This window comes from Triturus cristatus, chromosome 10, assembly GCF_964204655.1.
Source record: "Triturus cristatus chromosome 10, aTriCri1.1, whole genome shotgun sequence".
Classification (NCBI taxonomy): Eukaryota; Metazoa; Chordata; class Amphibia; order Caudata; family Salamandridae; genus Triturus; species Triturus cristatus.
The window spans coordinates 391,888,492-391,906,121 of NC_140593.1; the positions used below are offsets into that span (position 1 = coordinate 391,888,492).

A 17,630-nucleotide genomic window follows, 5' to 3' on the forward strand; every position below is an offset into this window, starting at 1 on the left:
CTATGACTCGTGAGTTAGTTGTGCCCCCTTGATCATGACCTAGAGGGGATGGGTAGAGGAAGAAAAAAGGGGAGAGATAAAAACACAAGGCTCAGATATGTTGGCTGGAGAACTTGTGATGTGGCCTCCCAGTACAAAAAGGACCAGGAGGCGACTACTATTAAAAAATTGGTGAGACATGACGAGTGGTTTGCCAGTGGAGAGACCATCCATTAGGGTGTGGCCTGTGTCAACATCAGTTATGGGCGCAGTAGGGAGGGTGCCATCGGACAAAGCACATGATATATGCATGAGTTCGGTTGGCGTCCCCTTCCGTGCACCCCTCGGCCGATGCCAAGACAGCAGGTAATCACCTGGTGTGGGTGGTTGAATGCTTAGTAAAATGCGACACTCAAGGACGTGCCTCAAAACCAAATTCAGCCCGACTGCAGTACCGCGACTTGTGCAGGAGATTAGGTAAGCGTGTGCCTCTACAGTCCCTATTACATACTGGTGAGAAAATTTTAAAATACAGTATGCTTCGGTAGTGGGGCTGTGTCTGGGCTTACCTAAAAAGGGGAGCTAGCATTGCTCCATAAGCTTAAGGCGTTGGATGCCCGCACCTTCTTGGGCTACGGGTGTAGAGCGGCGGTCAGCGGGAAGAGGAAAAAAGGGGGGGAAAGGAAAAAAGAGCGTGCGCATAACACAGCGTCAATAGCATTGCACAAACAATACAGAGACTTACTTCCGGCTTAGTAATTTCAGCGCGGTCATCGAGTACTCACAGTTTGCTCGGGTGTCGGCACAAGAAACCTCCCCCGTCCAGACGCCAGCTCGTAGGTGGTGTACTGGGGAATCTGGCCATGATTTAAGTGCTCGATGGGAAGTGTGTAGGAGGTGCCTGTTTTCGGTATGACCTGTCATGCCCCGTCATCCTGGAGTTGAGTGCGCATGCGTGTGTCTGGCAACGCTGGTGTGCTCAGGTGCGCATGCGTATAGTATAGCGGACTAGCCCCTCGCATGCGAGTCATAGCGAAAGATGAGCTAAGGGAAGTGAGTGTTTTCCTAGTATGAGATCTATGGGCATCTCAGTCCCAAAAAGGGTGGCGCAGTGTCATTGATGAGCATGCGATGTCGTAGAAAATACATCGTGACATGCCTGAATATACATAGCGTGCCGAACCCCTCCTCTGCTAACGTAAAGCATGGAGGTGGATACATAAAAAGTGGGAGGAAAGAGGCACAAAAGGGTTGTGTAGATAGCCCTGGTGTTGATAAATCAGGAGTGGTAGTTCAGGGTTGAGAACCCGCGTGATCAAGAGAAGAATTGAGGAGTACACAGCGGTAAGTGCCGGTCACGCACAGCGAGCAGACAGAGTTCGTGTTCCCCGCCCTTGTCTAGGTAAATTAAGGGTTGTAGTTCAGGGTTTGAATTTGAATCTTAAGTTGGGTGGGGAGCCCGTGTGTAAGTGAATGGAGGCAAGGGGCAGGATGCAGTCGGTGCCAGTCGAATACATTATGAGTACGCTGTCTCACGAAGATAGGGACTGGCAGTGGGGTTGCCAAGCTGGAGGGTTGGCTAGATGTGATGTAGTCAATAGTCTGGTTGAGCGACTGGGAGGTCCAGTTAGGGTGCAAGTCCCTATAGGATATCGTCTCAAGGTAATCTGGTTAAGGCCCGCAAGGGAGGGGTTGTAAAGGGGTTACAATTCCGACCAAGGGATTTCATCGTTCAGGCCCGGAGTATTGGTGTGGAGGCAGTGGACCCACCGTTGTTCGTGTCTAAAGAGAGAGTGACAGTTCCATCCTGGGTTGGCCTCTAGGATAGTCAACTGGATGGCCTCACACGGGTAGCCTTTCTCTAAGAAGTGGTTTGTCAGTTTGGTAGCTGTGCGCGCTCGTCTCACCGTGTTCTTATGTTCGCTGATCCTTTTCTTTATTGCTCTAGTAGTCATCCCAATGTAGTAGAGCGTACAGGGGCATGTGATGAGATAAACACAGTTGGTTGTGTTACAATTTGTATGTTTCCGTTGTTCCCATAGAAAATTCCCCAGTTGTAGTGACTTTGTGTGTCGCGTAGAAGAACATGCCCCACATGTGCCACACAGGTGGTGTCCTGTGACAGCTGGGAGGTCCCACAAGGTGGTTTCTTTGATCGCCTGCGGTGTTCGTGGGCGTGTGTTCAACAGTTGATCGCGTAGGTTTGCAGTCCTCTTGAAGGCAAAACAGGGGGTTGGATATCCAGTGTGTCACTGTTGAGTATCCTCTAATTCCGGTTAATTATCCTTTTAATGTGATTGGATAGAGGGGTGAAGGTAGTGACGCAGGTTATGAGGTCATTAGTTTTGGGTTCCCTTGTCTCCAGTAGACCTTCTCGTGTGTTGTTCCTAGCCCGCTTTCTTGCTTTTCTGATCACCTGTCCTGTGTAGTGTCTCTCCGCGAGGTTTTCTGCCAGGCGGATGGCTTGGGACTCAAACTCATGTCCCCTGCTGCAGTTACGTCTAATTCTCAAGAATTGGCTGTAGGGTAGATTCTCTCTCAATACTTTGGGATGATAGCTCTTAAAGCCTTAAAGCTAAGGAGGCGGTTGCAGTCTGTGCTCTTCCTGTAGGTGGCGGTATGCAGTACTCCATTCTCGAGGCTAATCAAAAGGTCCAGGAAGAGGATCTCCTTCTTGCTGGCCGTCATGGTAAAATGTAAGTGCGGGTCCTGGTTGTTGATCCATTCGTGAAACGATTTGGCTGTTGTCTCCGGCCCCCTCCAAAGGATCAGGATATCGGCAATGTAATGTTTCCATGTTACGAGATTCTCGTGGAAGGGGTTCGTATCGGAGAAAATATGGGCAGCTTCAAAATGGGCCATGTACAGTCCTGCCAGGCTCGGGGCGAAGGTACTTCCCATACTGGTACCTTGTACCTGATGGTATGTGGTGGTTTTGTACATGAAGTAGTTGTTGGTTAGGGCCACTGAAATAAGGGCTGTGATGAACTCCACCGGGGTGTTGATGGGGAGTTCTGACTCTCGTAAAAGGTTACTGATGACTTAGATGGTGGCATCCTGGGGAATATTCGTGTATAGTGCCTCTACATCGAGTGTGAGCAGTAGGTCGATGTCTTCCGTGTTCTCGTCGTTGATAACCTGAATCAGGCTAAGGACATCCCGGGTATCCTTAAGGTATGCCGGTGTCGATTGGACCAGGGGGCGTAAAAAGAAGTCGCTAAATTGGCTGAGGGGTTCCAGAAGCGAGCTGATGCCTGATACAATAGGACAGCCAGGGCAGGGGGTGACTCCCTTGTGAATCTTGGGAAGAAGGTAGAAGTAAGGCATCCTGGGTGTCTCATTAACAAGGAATGCCGCTTCTTTCGGTGTGATCCAACCTTCCGTGGACGCTTTGTTCACCATAATGCGGATCTGTCCTAGTAGACGTGTGGTGGGATCAGTCTCCAGTATTTAATAATACTCTGTGTTGTTGAGTTGGCGGGTGCATTCCCGCTCATAATTCTCTATGTTGAGAATCACTGTGGTGCCCCCTTTATCTGGAGGTTTGATAATGATCGTGGTGTTGTTTCTAAGAGAATTGACAGCATCCCATAGATTGTTGGACATGTTGTTATAGGTAGTGGGAGGTTTCAAAAGATTGGCCTCCTTAAGGACTGCCTTCTCGAAGGTGAGGACCTAATTCGGGACCATGCCCGCCATGGGTGTGAATCTGGAGGGCGGTCTCAGTCCTGTGTCGTCCTGTTCTGGTGCGGTAGTCTCCTTGAAGAAGGCCCTGAGTCTCTCCCCACCTCGATCACTAAGTCCCTGACCTAGTACCTCTTTCTAACCCCTCTTCCATCACTCTCCTTCTTAACCTTTGTAGTGTGGGTTGACTCTCCGCAACACTCACTACGGAACAGTGCCCCCCCTTTTTGATTACCTGGAGGAAGAATGCAGCATTTTCTGGAGGCATGGAAAAAGTTTACTTCGGTTTTTTTGGGTCCCAAAGACTGCACATAAAGGTTATCATATAGAGTTCAAGGGTCTGACTCCATAATCCGGATTCAGACCAACAAAATGCCCACAGTGTTAATTGAAAAATAAAGCTTTGATAAAAGCAGTTCAGCACATGCTTCAAAAGAATGAAATAATCCAGCTCTCCAAAGAGGAGGTAGGACAGGGGTTTTATTCAATAATATCTCAGGTACCAAAGTCATCAGGAGAATGCAGGGTGGTGACTGACTTAAAAATACTGAATCAGTAAGGAAATTCATGATCACAATAGATCTATAGGACGCTTATTGGCATGTACTAGTGAAGAAACATCAGCAATATTTTTTGTAGCAAGGAACAACATTACCAGTTTTAGGAGGTTTCTTTTGGGCTAAAAACTGCCAGAGAGTGTTTACAAAGATAGTGGTACCGTTTGTAGCTCAGTTGCGTCTCAAGAGTCTAGTGAATTATCCATATCTGGACAATTGGTTACTCTATGCACTAACAGCTCAGAAGGTGATAAAGGGAATGGGGATAATGACACTTTGCTTAAAGACACATGGTTTTCTACTGAATTTGAAGTAGTGTCAGCTGAAGCTTTCTCAAGACCTGGCATTTAACGAAGCACATTTCAGGATGGATGTCCATAGAGTATTTTTACCTTATCAGAGAGGGGCAAGAATAAGATCCCTGATAGAGGAGCTTTGCAGTATGAAGCAAGCTCTAAAAAGGTTTTGGCTACAAATACAGGGTCATATGGTGCCCTGCGTTTTTATGGTGCAATCACCTTGCCTTGGTATGTACCAAGTAGTCCATCCCAGGCTGAAATTCTAGAATGCAGAATCTCAGAATTTCAGCAACCCTATTCTAATAACAGAAGAGATCAATCAAGAGATGGGATTGTGGTTGCATCCACTGTCCTTGGAAAGGGGATTTCTCTTCAGGTGGTAACCTCAAAAGCCATCAGGACAGATGCCAATGTGGTGGGCTAGGGTGCAATGTGCAGAGAACCGTCCACTGTAGCAAAGTGAACAATGCAGCACAGACACAATAACTTCAACTGGACGTAATTGAAGGTGATTCTCAATGCACTAATGTTTTTTTCTGCCACACATAAAATGTTTCCCTTATTATACTGAATTGAGTATGTGGATCAGGTCAATAATTGCCTTGGATTACTCTTTGTTGGGTTTAAACCTTCCAGAAGTCATACAGGGAAGGTCGACAAGGAGCATGCCTGTTTCATGGGCATAAATACAAGGAGTGCCTATCACAGAGATTTGGTCCTGTATTAATACATTTTTGAACACTACAGTTTGTATAGGCTGGATTCAGATGAAAAGGCTTTTAGTAAGAGAGTCTTAAATTCTGTTCCTTCTTAAGACACCTTTATAATATATTAAATCCCAGATATACTGCATTAAATGAGTTGGAGGGTTCCTTTTCTTTGTCAAAGCCTAAGCAGACTGCTTTGGTTTCCTCACAAGTAATGACATGTAAAGGGACAATAGATGTAGAGGTAAATGCCTGATTACTTACCAGTAATGTTTATTACTTTTAGTATTAATTGGGCTTTTACCAGTCATTACACTCCGACACGCTGACCTTCCCCCTCAGATTTTGGTCTTCAACTTACTTAGATTGTTATTCCTAAGGATACTGTAAAGTCTGTACATTCTTATGCCATATGGGTGGGACATAGGGCAGGGCTTTTTTTGGCGACCTTTCTGTGTTGTTTTTCTGTTTCATAGGAGTTGGGGTCAGCTCCTCATAAGTAATCACTGGTACGAATACAATTAGCACTAAGAGTAACTTTTTTCCTGTCCTTCACTGTGTGAATACTCTTGTCTGTACTAATCACCAAGCATGTAACATACAAATTAGAGACATCCACAAACTGCCATTGGTTAAAACCCAAATATGATAAATACTGTATAGACTCAATTCATGGAGGAGGTTCACCCAAGCAAGTCACTAGCAGAGGGGAAGCCTGAAATCTCTACTTGTATATTGTATGGTGTGTGTTGTGTAGTGGCAGGCTGCCAACTTTCAAGCCAGACCTAAAAGAACTTACATGCTAGAGATACACCTACGCACACTTCCCTTAATCAAAATAAAGTTGATCTTGCATTAAGTGTTAATCAATGTCTACATACTTATTAGAATATACAAATATACTATATTGACAACTATTATATTTTTCCTCAGGCTTCCAAAACCTCCAGATGCTTCCATGACGTGAGTACACTAAGCAATACAAAATGCATAATTTTGCTACATGTGATTTAAAAAAAAATAGGGAACTGACTAAAAACTTTAATGCATAGACTCTTCTTCAGAAAAATAGTTCTGATTGCCTCCAGACTCCCACAAGGTTCTACTTCATATAGTCTTATAATTGTTATCAAATATTCCATATCCTGGCGGGGAGTCACAAAGTAATGAAAACATTATTTTACATAAAATGGTGCTTTATTTATTTTTCAAATACATACCTGACGTGTGAAACATTGTGATTGAGTCAGCTAACAACTTCTAGTGAGCTTTGAGTGAGAGGGTGTGAGGGATGCATTGTCAGAGGAATTCATACATGATATAAATGGAACTTATTCTAATGATAAATATGTGAACTATGCCGGCCAGCTTCCAGGAATATCGTAAGGAAAGTGTGTGTTTTACTTAGTCATAATGTGTTCAATATTGTTCCTGAAATAATTATCAAAGGTCCTTGCAGCCTTATAGACTTAGGGACTGCCTTGGCAGATGGTAGCGGTACATGTGTGTTTGTGTACATTCTTTAGACTGTGTATAAAGTGTTCTGTGTTTCCACACAGCCCTTTGACCTACAAAAGTGTAGGCGGGAGCCATTAATAAGCAGGCTTCTATTCACAGAAAACACACTAAGTCTAGTTTTGTGATCTAGATTGTGCCTTTTATCAAGGAAATATATTTTGTATCTGTTTTTAATTCACTGGGTATCATGTGCATTGGACAATACTTAGCATATTGTAGACACTCTATAAAACAGTCACTTGCTAATATTTCCTGTGGCAGAGAGGCGTGTCACCTAAGACAAAGATGCTTTTAAATGTGTATGTTGTCGTAAATGGGGGAAATAAGTGGCTGATTACAATGGCGGGGAGACCGCCACTGACAGGCTGTCGGTGGCTATCTCTCTGCCATCGTAATCAACTGATGTGTGGCAGTTATAAAGACCGACCGCCACACATCCACCTGGCTCCTGGAGCCCACCGGTGCGGCAGAGGGACTCGTAGTCCCTACAATGCTAGCAGTGCCTACCTGGCACTGCCGTAAGGGTTACGATGTGCCTTTCCATCAGCCGTTTCATGGCGGGTTACCCGCCATGAAAAGGCTCACGGAAACGCCCTTGGTTGTGGGTGTTGGGGGCCACCTATGGTGCCGCCCTACATATCCCTGTACCATGTGGCAGGCACCGTCCTGTTTTTACATTGTGGTGGGTGCTGCAGCCCGCTGCACCCACCACAATGTAAAATATAGGCATGGCGACTGCCTTGGTAGCGGTCGCATTGTGATACCTACTATGGGACCGCCGACAGCATGTCAGGAGGTCCTAATACCCGTTATGATGGCGGACGGACTGAAGTCAGTCTGCCATCGTAATCAGCCCCTAAGCGAGAATTTACCACACCTTGAATGAATTTTCAAGAGGGGGTTGTCTGTGCAAAGTTATTAGCTTTGGCTCGATTCTAGCGTGTCAGGTATAAGAACGTTTTTGGAAGCAATTACAGCTGAATGCTTTAAGGGCTCAAACTGGCAGATTGTATTAAAACTAATGGCATTTTTTTGAGGAAGTTTGAATCAAATGAAAGATTTAAAATATTAATTTGCTTTTCCTCATAGTATTAATTACCATCTTCAGTAGGTATATGAGGTTCATAGGTGACGGGTAGACATAAAACCACAGTTACATGATTTCATAATTGTCCTGACTTTAGGGTCGAGCCTGCGGGAGCATGCGCTATCGCTTGCATCCTGCTTGTGAGACACTGTTGTAAACATAAAAGGCCTTGGAGCCCGCCCGTTGCTTACCATTTTTTGGCTTGCGTTGCACTCATAATTCATCAAGGCTAGCTAACATTATTTCCCTTCTTCTCTGTGGAGCAGGGACCTAGCAAAGATTGATTCAACTTAATCAGTGCTCCAGATATGATTGAGGCACTCATTTCTTCTGTTTATGTTTTAGTGCCCTATAGGACAAAGTGTGTGACTGGTAAAAACAGTCCCAGCAGGACAAGAAAAATTGCAAAGATTTATTTTCTATAGTTACATTTCTTTTATTTTGCTGATGGGTGTTGTTCTCAAAAGATGAGGAATATCTTATTGCAAAGCGACATTGTTTCTCTCCTATGTGTAATTTCTGACAGTATGTTTTAACACATAATTGTGCAGTACACCTCAATCCATCCCACCTCACTTCATAATGCCCCACTCCAATCAATGCCAATCCACCCCACCTCACCCAACACCAATCCACCCCAATCAATCAAGTTCACCCCAGACCCCCAGACCAAACCAACCCAATCCACCCCACTCCAATCCAAACCACTCACCCCAATCCAATGTACTCCAATCCACCACACTCTAATACTCTCATCCCTACTCACTCCAATCTGCCCCACTCCGTTCTGCCCCACTCGAATTCACCCCACACCAATACAAAATTCTTAGCCACATTCCAATCCAAAACAAATTACCCCACTCCAATCTTACACACTCTAATCTGCCTCACTCCAATTCAAAACTATCAGCCTCACTCCAATCCAAAGAACTCTTCCCCACTCAAATCCAAAGCTGTTAGACGGACCGGAAGGGTCGGCCGAGGACAAGGGGAGAGGTCTCCGGGGAGAGCCGTCTCCAGCGATCGTACAGACGAGTAACTTCCCCCCCACAGATGTACACCACACAAAGATAAGGTTTAACGTTCTTTATAAGCAATCTTTAGCTACGATAGAATGGTACAAGGAGGTCAGGACTCAGGGGTTCCCTCGATTCTAGTCTCTTGGTTGGGAAAGGCGGTAGCGGGACAGTCTTGTTACCAATCTGGTAGATGCGACGATATGATGGATAGCTCACAATCCTCGAGCTCGGTGTTCTAGCTGGACGGGCCGCGGCAGCGCCAGCAGGTCCCGGTGAAGGTGGTCGTTACACGGTCCGCGGCAGCGCCAGCAGGTCCCGATGAAGGTGGTGGTTACAACGGTCCACGGCAGCGCCAGCAGGTCCCAACGAAGGTGGTAGTTACAACGGTCCGCGGCAGCGCCAGCAGGTCCCAATGAAGGTGGTAGTTACAACGGTCCGCGGCAGCGCCAGCAGGTCCCAATGAAGGTGGTAGTTACAACGGTCCGCGGCAGCGCCAGCAGGTCCCGACGAGGATGGAGGATGCAGAAGGCCGCGGCAGCGCCAGCAGGCAGGATGATAGTTTACAAGGCAGGGCTACGGCAGCGCCGGTAGTCCGTCAAGGATGAGTTCTTCTCGGTGTCTCTCGGCTCCAGGATACAACAGCCTTCCTGCTCTGGAGCTGCCCCAGTTATAGGTCTGGCGCCCTTTGATGTCCGGACCCTCGCACTTGGAGGTCGGGAGGTCCGGGATGAGGGAGTCCAGACACCCAGCAGGGGGGTGGAGCCAGCGCCCGGGGGAGCTGGGGGGCGATCGGCACCTGGCGGGGGAGAGCCATCGACACTTCTTTCTCCCATCGACCTGCCAAGTGGTCCGTTCACCTCCTGGGTGGATGGTGGTGCCGGGATGTCGGGGCCTGGCCAGGCCCAGCGTTAGGGTCGAGCTGAGGCCACGCGGCCTCGTGGTGCAGTGTCCAAGATGGCGGCCGGGCCGGGCGAGGGAGCCGGTAGTGGTTCGGCCCCATGATACAGAGATGTCCGGGGGCAGGAGTCCCGTCTGGAGACGGGGGGCGGGTTGTTTCTGTGGGTAACACCTGGAGGGCCGGGGCTCGGGCCCTGTCATGCGGGGAGGGAGCAAGCCCTTCATGTGGCCTGTTCAACATGCGTCCCCCCCAGCTGAAGGCGGGGAGAGTCACCCATCCTCTTGGGGACTCTCCTCGTCGAGGCGGAAAAAGCGTGACAGGCCATCTGGTCTTGGCGTGGTCTTGGCCCGGCCGATGTTCCACAGTGAAGTCCATCCCCTGCAGGGAGATGGACCAACGCAATAGTTTGGGGTTTTCCCCCCGCATCTGCATTAGCCACTGCAGGGGTTGATGATCTGTTTGCACCCGGAAGTGGGTACCGAAGAGATAGGGCCGGAGCTTTTTGAGGGCCCACACCACTGCGAAGGCCTCCCTCTCGATGGTGCTCCAGCGCTGTTCTCGGGCCAGGAGGCGTCTGCTGATGAAGGCCACCGGTTGGTCAAGTCCCTCGGAGTTCAGCTGGGAGAGGACTGCCCCGATGCCATGGTCGGAGGCATCTGTTTGTACGATGAATTCCCGACTGTAGTCGGGGGCCTGGAGCACAGGGGCAGTGCACATGGCGGCTTTCAGCTTCTCGAAGGCCGCTTGACAGTCTGGGGTCCAGTTGACCTTCTTCGGGTGGTTTTTGGATGTGAGTCCCGTGAGGGGCCCCACAATGCTGCCATAGTCCCTCACGAACCGCCGGTAGTAGCCGGTGAGCCCCAAGAAGGCTCGGACCTCGGTCTGCGTGACTGGAGGCTGCCAGGACTGGATGGCAGCGATTTTGAGTTGCAGAGGGGCCACCAGACCTCTTCCCACCTGGTGTCCGAGATAGGTCACGGACCCCTGACCAATTTGGCACTTGCTGGCCTTGATTGTGAGGCCGGCCCGTTGGAGGGCCTGCAGGACCTCTCGGAGGTGGTGGAGGTGGTCGGACCAGTGGCGGCTGTACACAGCGATATCGTCCAGGTAGGCGGCGCTGAACTCCTCGAGCCCCGCCAAGACCTGGTTCACCAGTCGCTGAAAGGTAGCTGGGGCATTCTTCATGCCGAAGGGCATGACTTTGAAGTGGTAGTGGCCATCGGGGGTAGAAAAGGCGGATCGTTCTTGGGCCCGGGGTGTGAGACCGATCTGCCAGTAGCCCGCTGTCAGGTCGAAGATGCTGAGGTAGCAGGCAGCCCCCATGCGGTCGATCAGTTCATCCGCTCGGGGGATGGGATGAGCGTCGGTTCGGGTGACAGCATTCAAGCCCCGATAGTCGACGCAGAATCGGAGCTCAGGAGTGGTGCCGGGGGCAGCAGCTTTGGGGACCAGCACGACCGGGCTGGCCCAGGGGCTGTCCGAGGGCTCGATGACCCCGAGCGTGAGCATCTTTGATACCTCCTCTTGGATGCAGGCCCGTACCCGATCTGGTACGCGGTACGCCCGGTGTCTGATAGGGGGACTGTCCCCAGTGTCCACGTCGTGCAAGCACCAGGGGGTGACCCCTGGGGTGAGGGAAAACAAGGTCGCAAACTGCAGCAGGAGGTCCCGGCAGCCTTGGCGCTGTTCCGGGGTGAGGGCATCGGAGAGCCGGACCCCGTCCACGGAACCATCTTTCTCACGAGTCTTCAGGAGATCAGGGAGAGGCTCGGAGTCTTCTTCCGCTCCACTGTCTGTAGCCATCAGGAGGCTGAGCTCCGAGCGCACAAAGTGGGGTTTGAGTCTGTTGGTGTGGAGGACCCGGAGGGGGTTCCGTGGAGATTCCATATCGATGAGATAGGTGACGGGGCTCTTGCGTTCGACCACTTTGAAGGGCCCCGTCCACTTGTCCTGCAAGGCACATGGTTCGGTGGGGGACATCACCCACACTTGTTGGCCAGGTTCGAATTCGATGGAGGAGGCATTTTGATCGTACCATTTTTTCATGTCCTCCTGACTGGCCTCAAGGTTCGCTTTCGCCATTTCTCTGAATCGCCTGGTCTGATTGCGTAGGGTCAGGAGGTACTTGAAGACGTCTGGAGGGGTCTTTAGGGGGGCCATCTCCCAACCTTCTTTGACTAGGCTGAGGGGCCCTCGCACAGGGTGCCCGTACAAGAGTTCGAAAGGGCTAAAGCCGAGGGACTTCTGGGGAACTTCTCGATAGGCGAAGAGGAGGCACGGAAGTAGTACATCCCACTGGTGACGGAGGGGCTCTTCCAATCCCCCAATCATTCCCTTGAGCGTGCGGTTGAACCGCTCGACTAGTCCGTTTCCTTGAGGGTGATAGGGGGTCGTGAACCGGTAGGTGACCCCGCACTGTTGCCAGAGGGACTTCATATACTTCGAAATAAAGTTTGTGCCTCTGTCGCTGACGACTTCTCGGGGGAAGCCCACCCGGGAGAAGATCCCCATTAAGGCCCGGCCGACCACCGGGGCTGTTACCGTTCGCAGGGGCACAGCCTCGGGGTAGCGGGTGGCGTGGTCCACCAGTACCAGGATGAACCGATGTCCTTGTGCTGTACGGGGGTCCAGGGGCCCCACAATGTCTATTCCCACCCTCTCGAACGGGGTGGTGACAACTGGGAAGGGTTGCAGAGGTGCTTTGAGTTTGCGGCCGCTCTTCCCGCTGGCCTGGCACGTGGGGCAGGACCGGCAGTGGTTGAGGACGTCGTTTCTCATCTTCGGCCAGAAAAAGTGGGTCACCAGGCGACTGTAGGTTTTGTCCTGGCCCAGGTGTCCAGCCAGAGGGACATCGTGGGCCAAATTTAATAGGAAGTCTCTAAAACGGAGGGGCACCACCAGCACTCGACTGGCCCCTAACTCCGCGATTCTCTGTTCACTGTACAATAGGTCGTTGTCCCAATAGATCCAATGGGCTCCGGTGGTGTCCCCTGCGCTCTGGGCGAGGGCTTGCTGGCGGAGTCCCTCGAGGGAGGGACAGGTCTTCTGTTCTTGACGGAACTGTTCCTGGTTGGGCCCCCCTTCTTGACGCCACTGGGCCAGGTTGGGAAGGTCCTGGGGCTGAGCGAGCTCTTCGGGGGTTTGCTCTGGGGGGTCGGTATGGTCGGTGTCCTCTACTGGAGCGATCGGGGGAGGAGGTGCTGGCCATTCTGGTTCTTCTGGTCGGGGGATGGCACGGGCGGCCATGGACCGGGTGGTTACGCACGCCCAGTCCGGGAGGCCCAACATCCCCAGGTGCTCTTTTCTTTCTACGGCGGCCCACGGGGAACTCTCAAGATCATTCCCCAGGAGACAGTCCACGGGGGCATCATCTCGGACCGTCACCTTCAACATGCCGGAGACTCCTCCCCATTCGAAGGGGACGCAGGCCATCCGACATAGACTCTCCGAATTGTCGGCTGAACGGACGGGGCAGAGAATGTTCGGCAGGATCTGCTCTGGTTTTACCAGGTGACAGCGGACGGCCGTCACACTGGCCCCCGTGTCACGTAGTGCTTCGGCCCGGCGTCCATTAATGTTCACCCACTGACTATATTTTCTGGTGTTGGCGGGTAGGGGAGCCCGCGGGACCATGTCTCTTCCCCCTAGGCACGCTAGAACCATGGCGGCCGGTTCCCACTCTTGTTGTTCCTGCTCGTATTCTTCCTGTTCTTCGGAGATTTGTTCTCCCCCCAGGGCGGCGGCAGCTACCTGGCGGGGTCTCGGAGTTTGGTTCTGTGGACAGTTCGGGTCATTGGCGTAGTGGCCGACTCGCTGGCATCGGTGACACGTGACATTGGCTCGGAACCCCGGCCGCATCGGGGGGTTGCCCCGGCTGGCCGGGGGCGGGGTGCTGGCAGCGGGAGCGGCCGGGACGGTGTCTCTTCCTCGTCCCTGGCCTCCTCCTCCTCCTCGGGGACGGTGCTGACCTTGGTTGTTCCGGTTCTGTTCGTGCGGCCCTCTCCGGCCCACTCGGGTGCTTTCCCACCGGTCAGCTTCGGCGGCGAGTTGCCGTGGGTCAGTCAATTTACTGTCGAGGAGGTGCTGCCTGAGCTCGACGAAGCAGTTGTTAGAGAGGTGCTCCCACACCATGAGATTAAAAAGTTGCTTGTAGGTCGTTACGTGGCTTCCCTTGATCCAACCCTCGAAGGCTCGGCTGAAATAGTTGACATATTCCACCCAAGTTTTACCCGGGATCCGGGTGCAGTCTCGGAACCTCTGGCAGTACATTTCGGGTGTGAGCCCATATCGGGTGAGGAGGGCAGCCTTCATGTGGTCATAGGATGACATCAGATTGTCTGGGAGCTGTAACAGGGCATCGCGGCCTTCATTGACGAACCTCCCCCATAGACCGGCTCCCCAGTCACTCCGATCGATCCGGTGGGAGGTCATGGTGATCTCGTAGGCCTTGAACCACTGTTGTATGTCGTCCTCTCGGACATACTCTCGAACGACATCCTTGGGGATGTGGACTTTCTTTTCTGTCGCTCCCGGGGTGCGCGGTCGCTCGGGCACCTCCAGTTCTTTGTTCTGCTTCCGTAGGTCTATTTCTGCCAGTTTGCGCTCGTGTTCGTACGCTAATCTCTTTTCTTCGAGCTCTCTCTGCCTCTGTTTTTCTTCCCGTTCTTCTCGGAGCCGCAGATGTTCTAGGTTCAGTTTTTGTTCGGCTAATTTTAGTTCACCGTCCATTTTGAGCCGTGCCATTTCTAGCTCATGTAGTCTGCTTTTTTCTCTCTCTTGGATCTCTTCCTGCGAGAGACCCGTTCTTCGCTCCTCGGGAGCCGTGGTGTTCCTCTCTGATGCTGCAATGTTTTGGTCCGGGGATCTCGCGGCCCCGGTTTCTGCCCACGACTCAATGGCGTGCTTGAAATCGTCTTTGGTACTCAGGCTGGTGGTAGCAATGCCTAGTTCAATGCAGAATTGTTTCAATTCACGATGGCTGTACTCTTCCAATTTCTCCATCTGGAATTTCTCGGTGGATCCGCTCTCTTTGGTTGACATTGTGGTTTCGTCGTGGGGTGAGCTACTCTCTGTACGATTACGCGTTGATTCGGATCGCGCCGCTGGCCACCAATGTTAGACGGACCGGAAGGGTCGGCCGAGGACAAGGGGAGAGGTCTCCGGGGAGAGCCGTCTCCAGCGATCGTACAGACGAGTAACTTCCCCCCCACAGATGTACACCACACAAAGATAAGGTTTAACGTTCTTTATAAGCAATCTTTAGGTACGATAGAATGGTACAAGGAGGTCAGGACTCAGGGGTCCCCTCGATTCTAGTCTCTTGGTTGGGAAAGGGGGTAGCGGGACAGTCTTGTTACCAATCTGGTAGATGCGATGATATGATGGATAGCTCACAATCCTCGAGCTCGGTGTTCTAGCTGGACGGGCCGCGGCAGCGCCAGCAGGTCCCGGTGAAGGTGGTCGTTACACGGTCCGCGGCAGCGCCAGCAGGTCCCGATGAAGGTGGTGGTTACAACGGTCCGCGGCAGCGCCAGCAGGTCCCAATGAAGGTGGTAGTTACAACGGTCCGCGGCAGCGCCAGCAGGTCCCAATGAAGGTGGTAGTTACAACGGTCCGCGGCAGCGCCAGCAGGTCCCAATGAAGGTGGTAGTTACAACGGTCCGCGGCAGCGCCAGCAGGTCCCGACGAGGATGGAGGATGCAGAAGGCCGCGGCAGCGCCAGCAGGCAGGATGATAGTTCACAAGGCAGGGCTACGGCAGCGCCGGTAGTCCGTCAAGGATGAGTTCTTCTCGGTGTCTCTCGGCTCGAGGATACAACTGCCTTCCTGCTCTGGAGCTGCCCCAGTTATAGGTCTGGCGCCCTTTGATGTCCGGACCCTCGCACTTGGAGGTCGGGAGGTCCGGGATGAGGGAGTCCAGACACCCAGCAGGGGGGTGGAGCCAGCGCCCGGGGGAGCTGGGGGGCGATCGGCACCTGGCGGGGGAGAGCCATCGACACTTCTTTCTTCCATCGACCTGCCAAGTGGTCCGTTCACCTCCTGGGTGGATGGTGGTGCCGGGATGTCGGGGCCTGGCCAGGCCCAGGGTTAGGGTCGAGCTGAGGCCACGCGGCCTCGTGGTGCAGTGTCCAAGATGGCGGCCGGGCCGGGCGAGGGAGCCGGTAGTGGTTCGGCCCCATGATACAGAGATGTCCGGGGGCAGGAGTCCCGTCTGGAGACGGGGTGCGGGTTGTTTCTGTGGGTAACACCTGGAGGGCCGGGGCTCGGGCCCTGTCATGCGGGGAGGGAGCAAGCCCTTCATGTGGCCTGTCCAACAAAAGCAATTTGACCCTCTCCAATCTGCCCCTTTCCAATCAAAAACAATCTGCCCCACTCCAAACCAAAACAGTCAGCCCCACTCCAAAAGAATTTACCCCACTCAAATCTGCCCACTCCAATCCAAAACAATTTGCCTTTTTCAATCCAAAACAATCTGTTCATAATCCCCACTCCACTCCAATCCAGTCCACCTGACCCCAATCCATCAACTCCATCCCAATTCACCCCACTTTGATCTACCACAATCTACCCCACTCCAATCCAATCCACCCTAAAACAATCCAATCCCCCCCAATCCAGGCCAATCCAATCTACCCCACTCCAATCCAATCCACCTCACCCCAGTCCAGTCCAATCCACCCTATTTCCTTCCGAATCCGCCCACTGTAAATCAATATACCCCGCTCCAATCCAAAGCAATCTGCCCCACTCCAATCCAAAACAATCTGCCCCACTCCAATCTGCCCCACTCCAATCCAAAACAATGTGCCTCACTCCAATCAGCTCCAATCCAAAACAATCTGCCCACCCCAATCTGCATCACTCCAATCCAATCCATCCCACTCCCATCCAATCCACCTCACTCTAATCCAATCCACCTCACCCCAATCCAATCCACCTCACCTCAATCCAACCCATCCCACCACAATGCAATCCTTTATACTCCAATCCAATCCACCCAACTCTACGCCCATACGATTCACCCCACTCCATTCCATTCCAGTCCACTCCAATCCACCCCATTCCACTTCAATCCACCCTACTCCAGTCCACCACACTCCACTTCAAAATATTCCTTTCCAATCCACCAAACCCCATTTCAATCCACCCCAACTCCAGTCTAATCAACCCCATCCAGTCCACCCAACCTCACTTCAATCCACCCCACTCCACTGCAGTCCAATACACCCTACTCTACCTCAATCTAATCCACCCCACCCAGTTCAGTCTTCCCCACTCAGACCAATCCATCTAGCCCACCACACGGCAATCGAATCCACCCTTTCTAGTCCAGTCCAATCGACGCCCCTCTACTCTAATTCACCCCACCCCAAACTACCCTTCTGTAATCCAATCTAATCCTCACACCCCAAACCAATGTAATACTCCCCACTCCAATCCACACCATTACAATATGACAAAAGGAGCACCCCAAAATCTCTGGGGCACTCAAGAAATTCAAATGTTTGCTTCTGTGGTGCAGGGGAACCAACAACCTTTCATCCAGCATGTTTGGGGCTTCCAAGAGAGCAACAGAACCCGTGAAGATTGCCCTCCTAAATTTTCTAGGTGTCATCATGTCTCCTATATTATAAAAAGTATAACATCAAAATAATCAACGTGAAAGAGTGAGAAGTAGGAAAGAGGGGTTTACTCTGCTTCCTTAGTTAATGCAAAAAATATCAAAGAGAGTGATACTGAACCATACTTGGAGCTTGAGTCTCTTATAAAAATGGTATTGAGAAGCTCAACAACTATTTTCCATCAGTGGTATTTTCTCTCCACCACAGTTCTAATAGTCAATTGTGTCATCATAAGGTCTTACCTCCACCAGGAGGCAGAGC

The 17,630-nt window shown here is 51.5% G+C and overlaps 1 protein-coding gene across 1 annotated transcript in view; it reads left to right on the top strand.

Moving 5' to 3' along the window:
- SPMIP4 (sperm microtubule inner protein 4) overlaps positions 1-17,630 on the top strand; it is a 312,584-nt gene that overhangs the window by 93,675 nt on the left and 201,279 nt on the right. Inside the window, exon 4 of the mRNA XM_085631652.1 lies at positions 6,160-6,189. Within this exon, the coding sequence (XP_085487778.1) occupies positions 6,160-6,189 (30 nt within the window). The remainder of the gene's footprint in view (positions 1-6,159; positions 6,190-17,630) is intronic.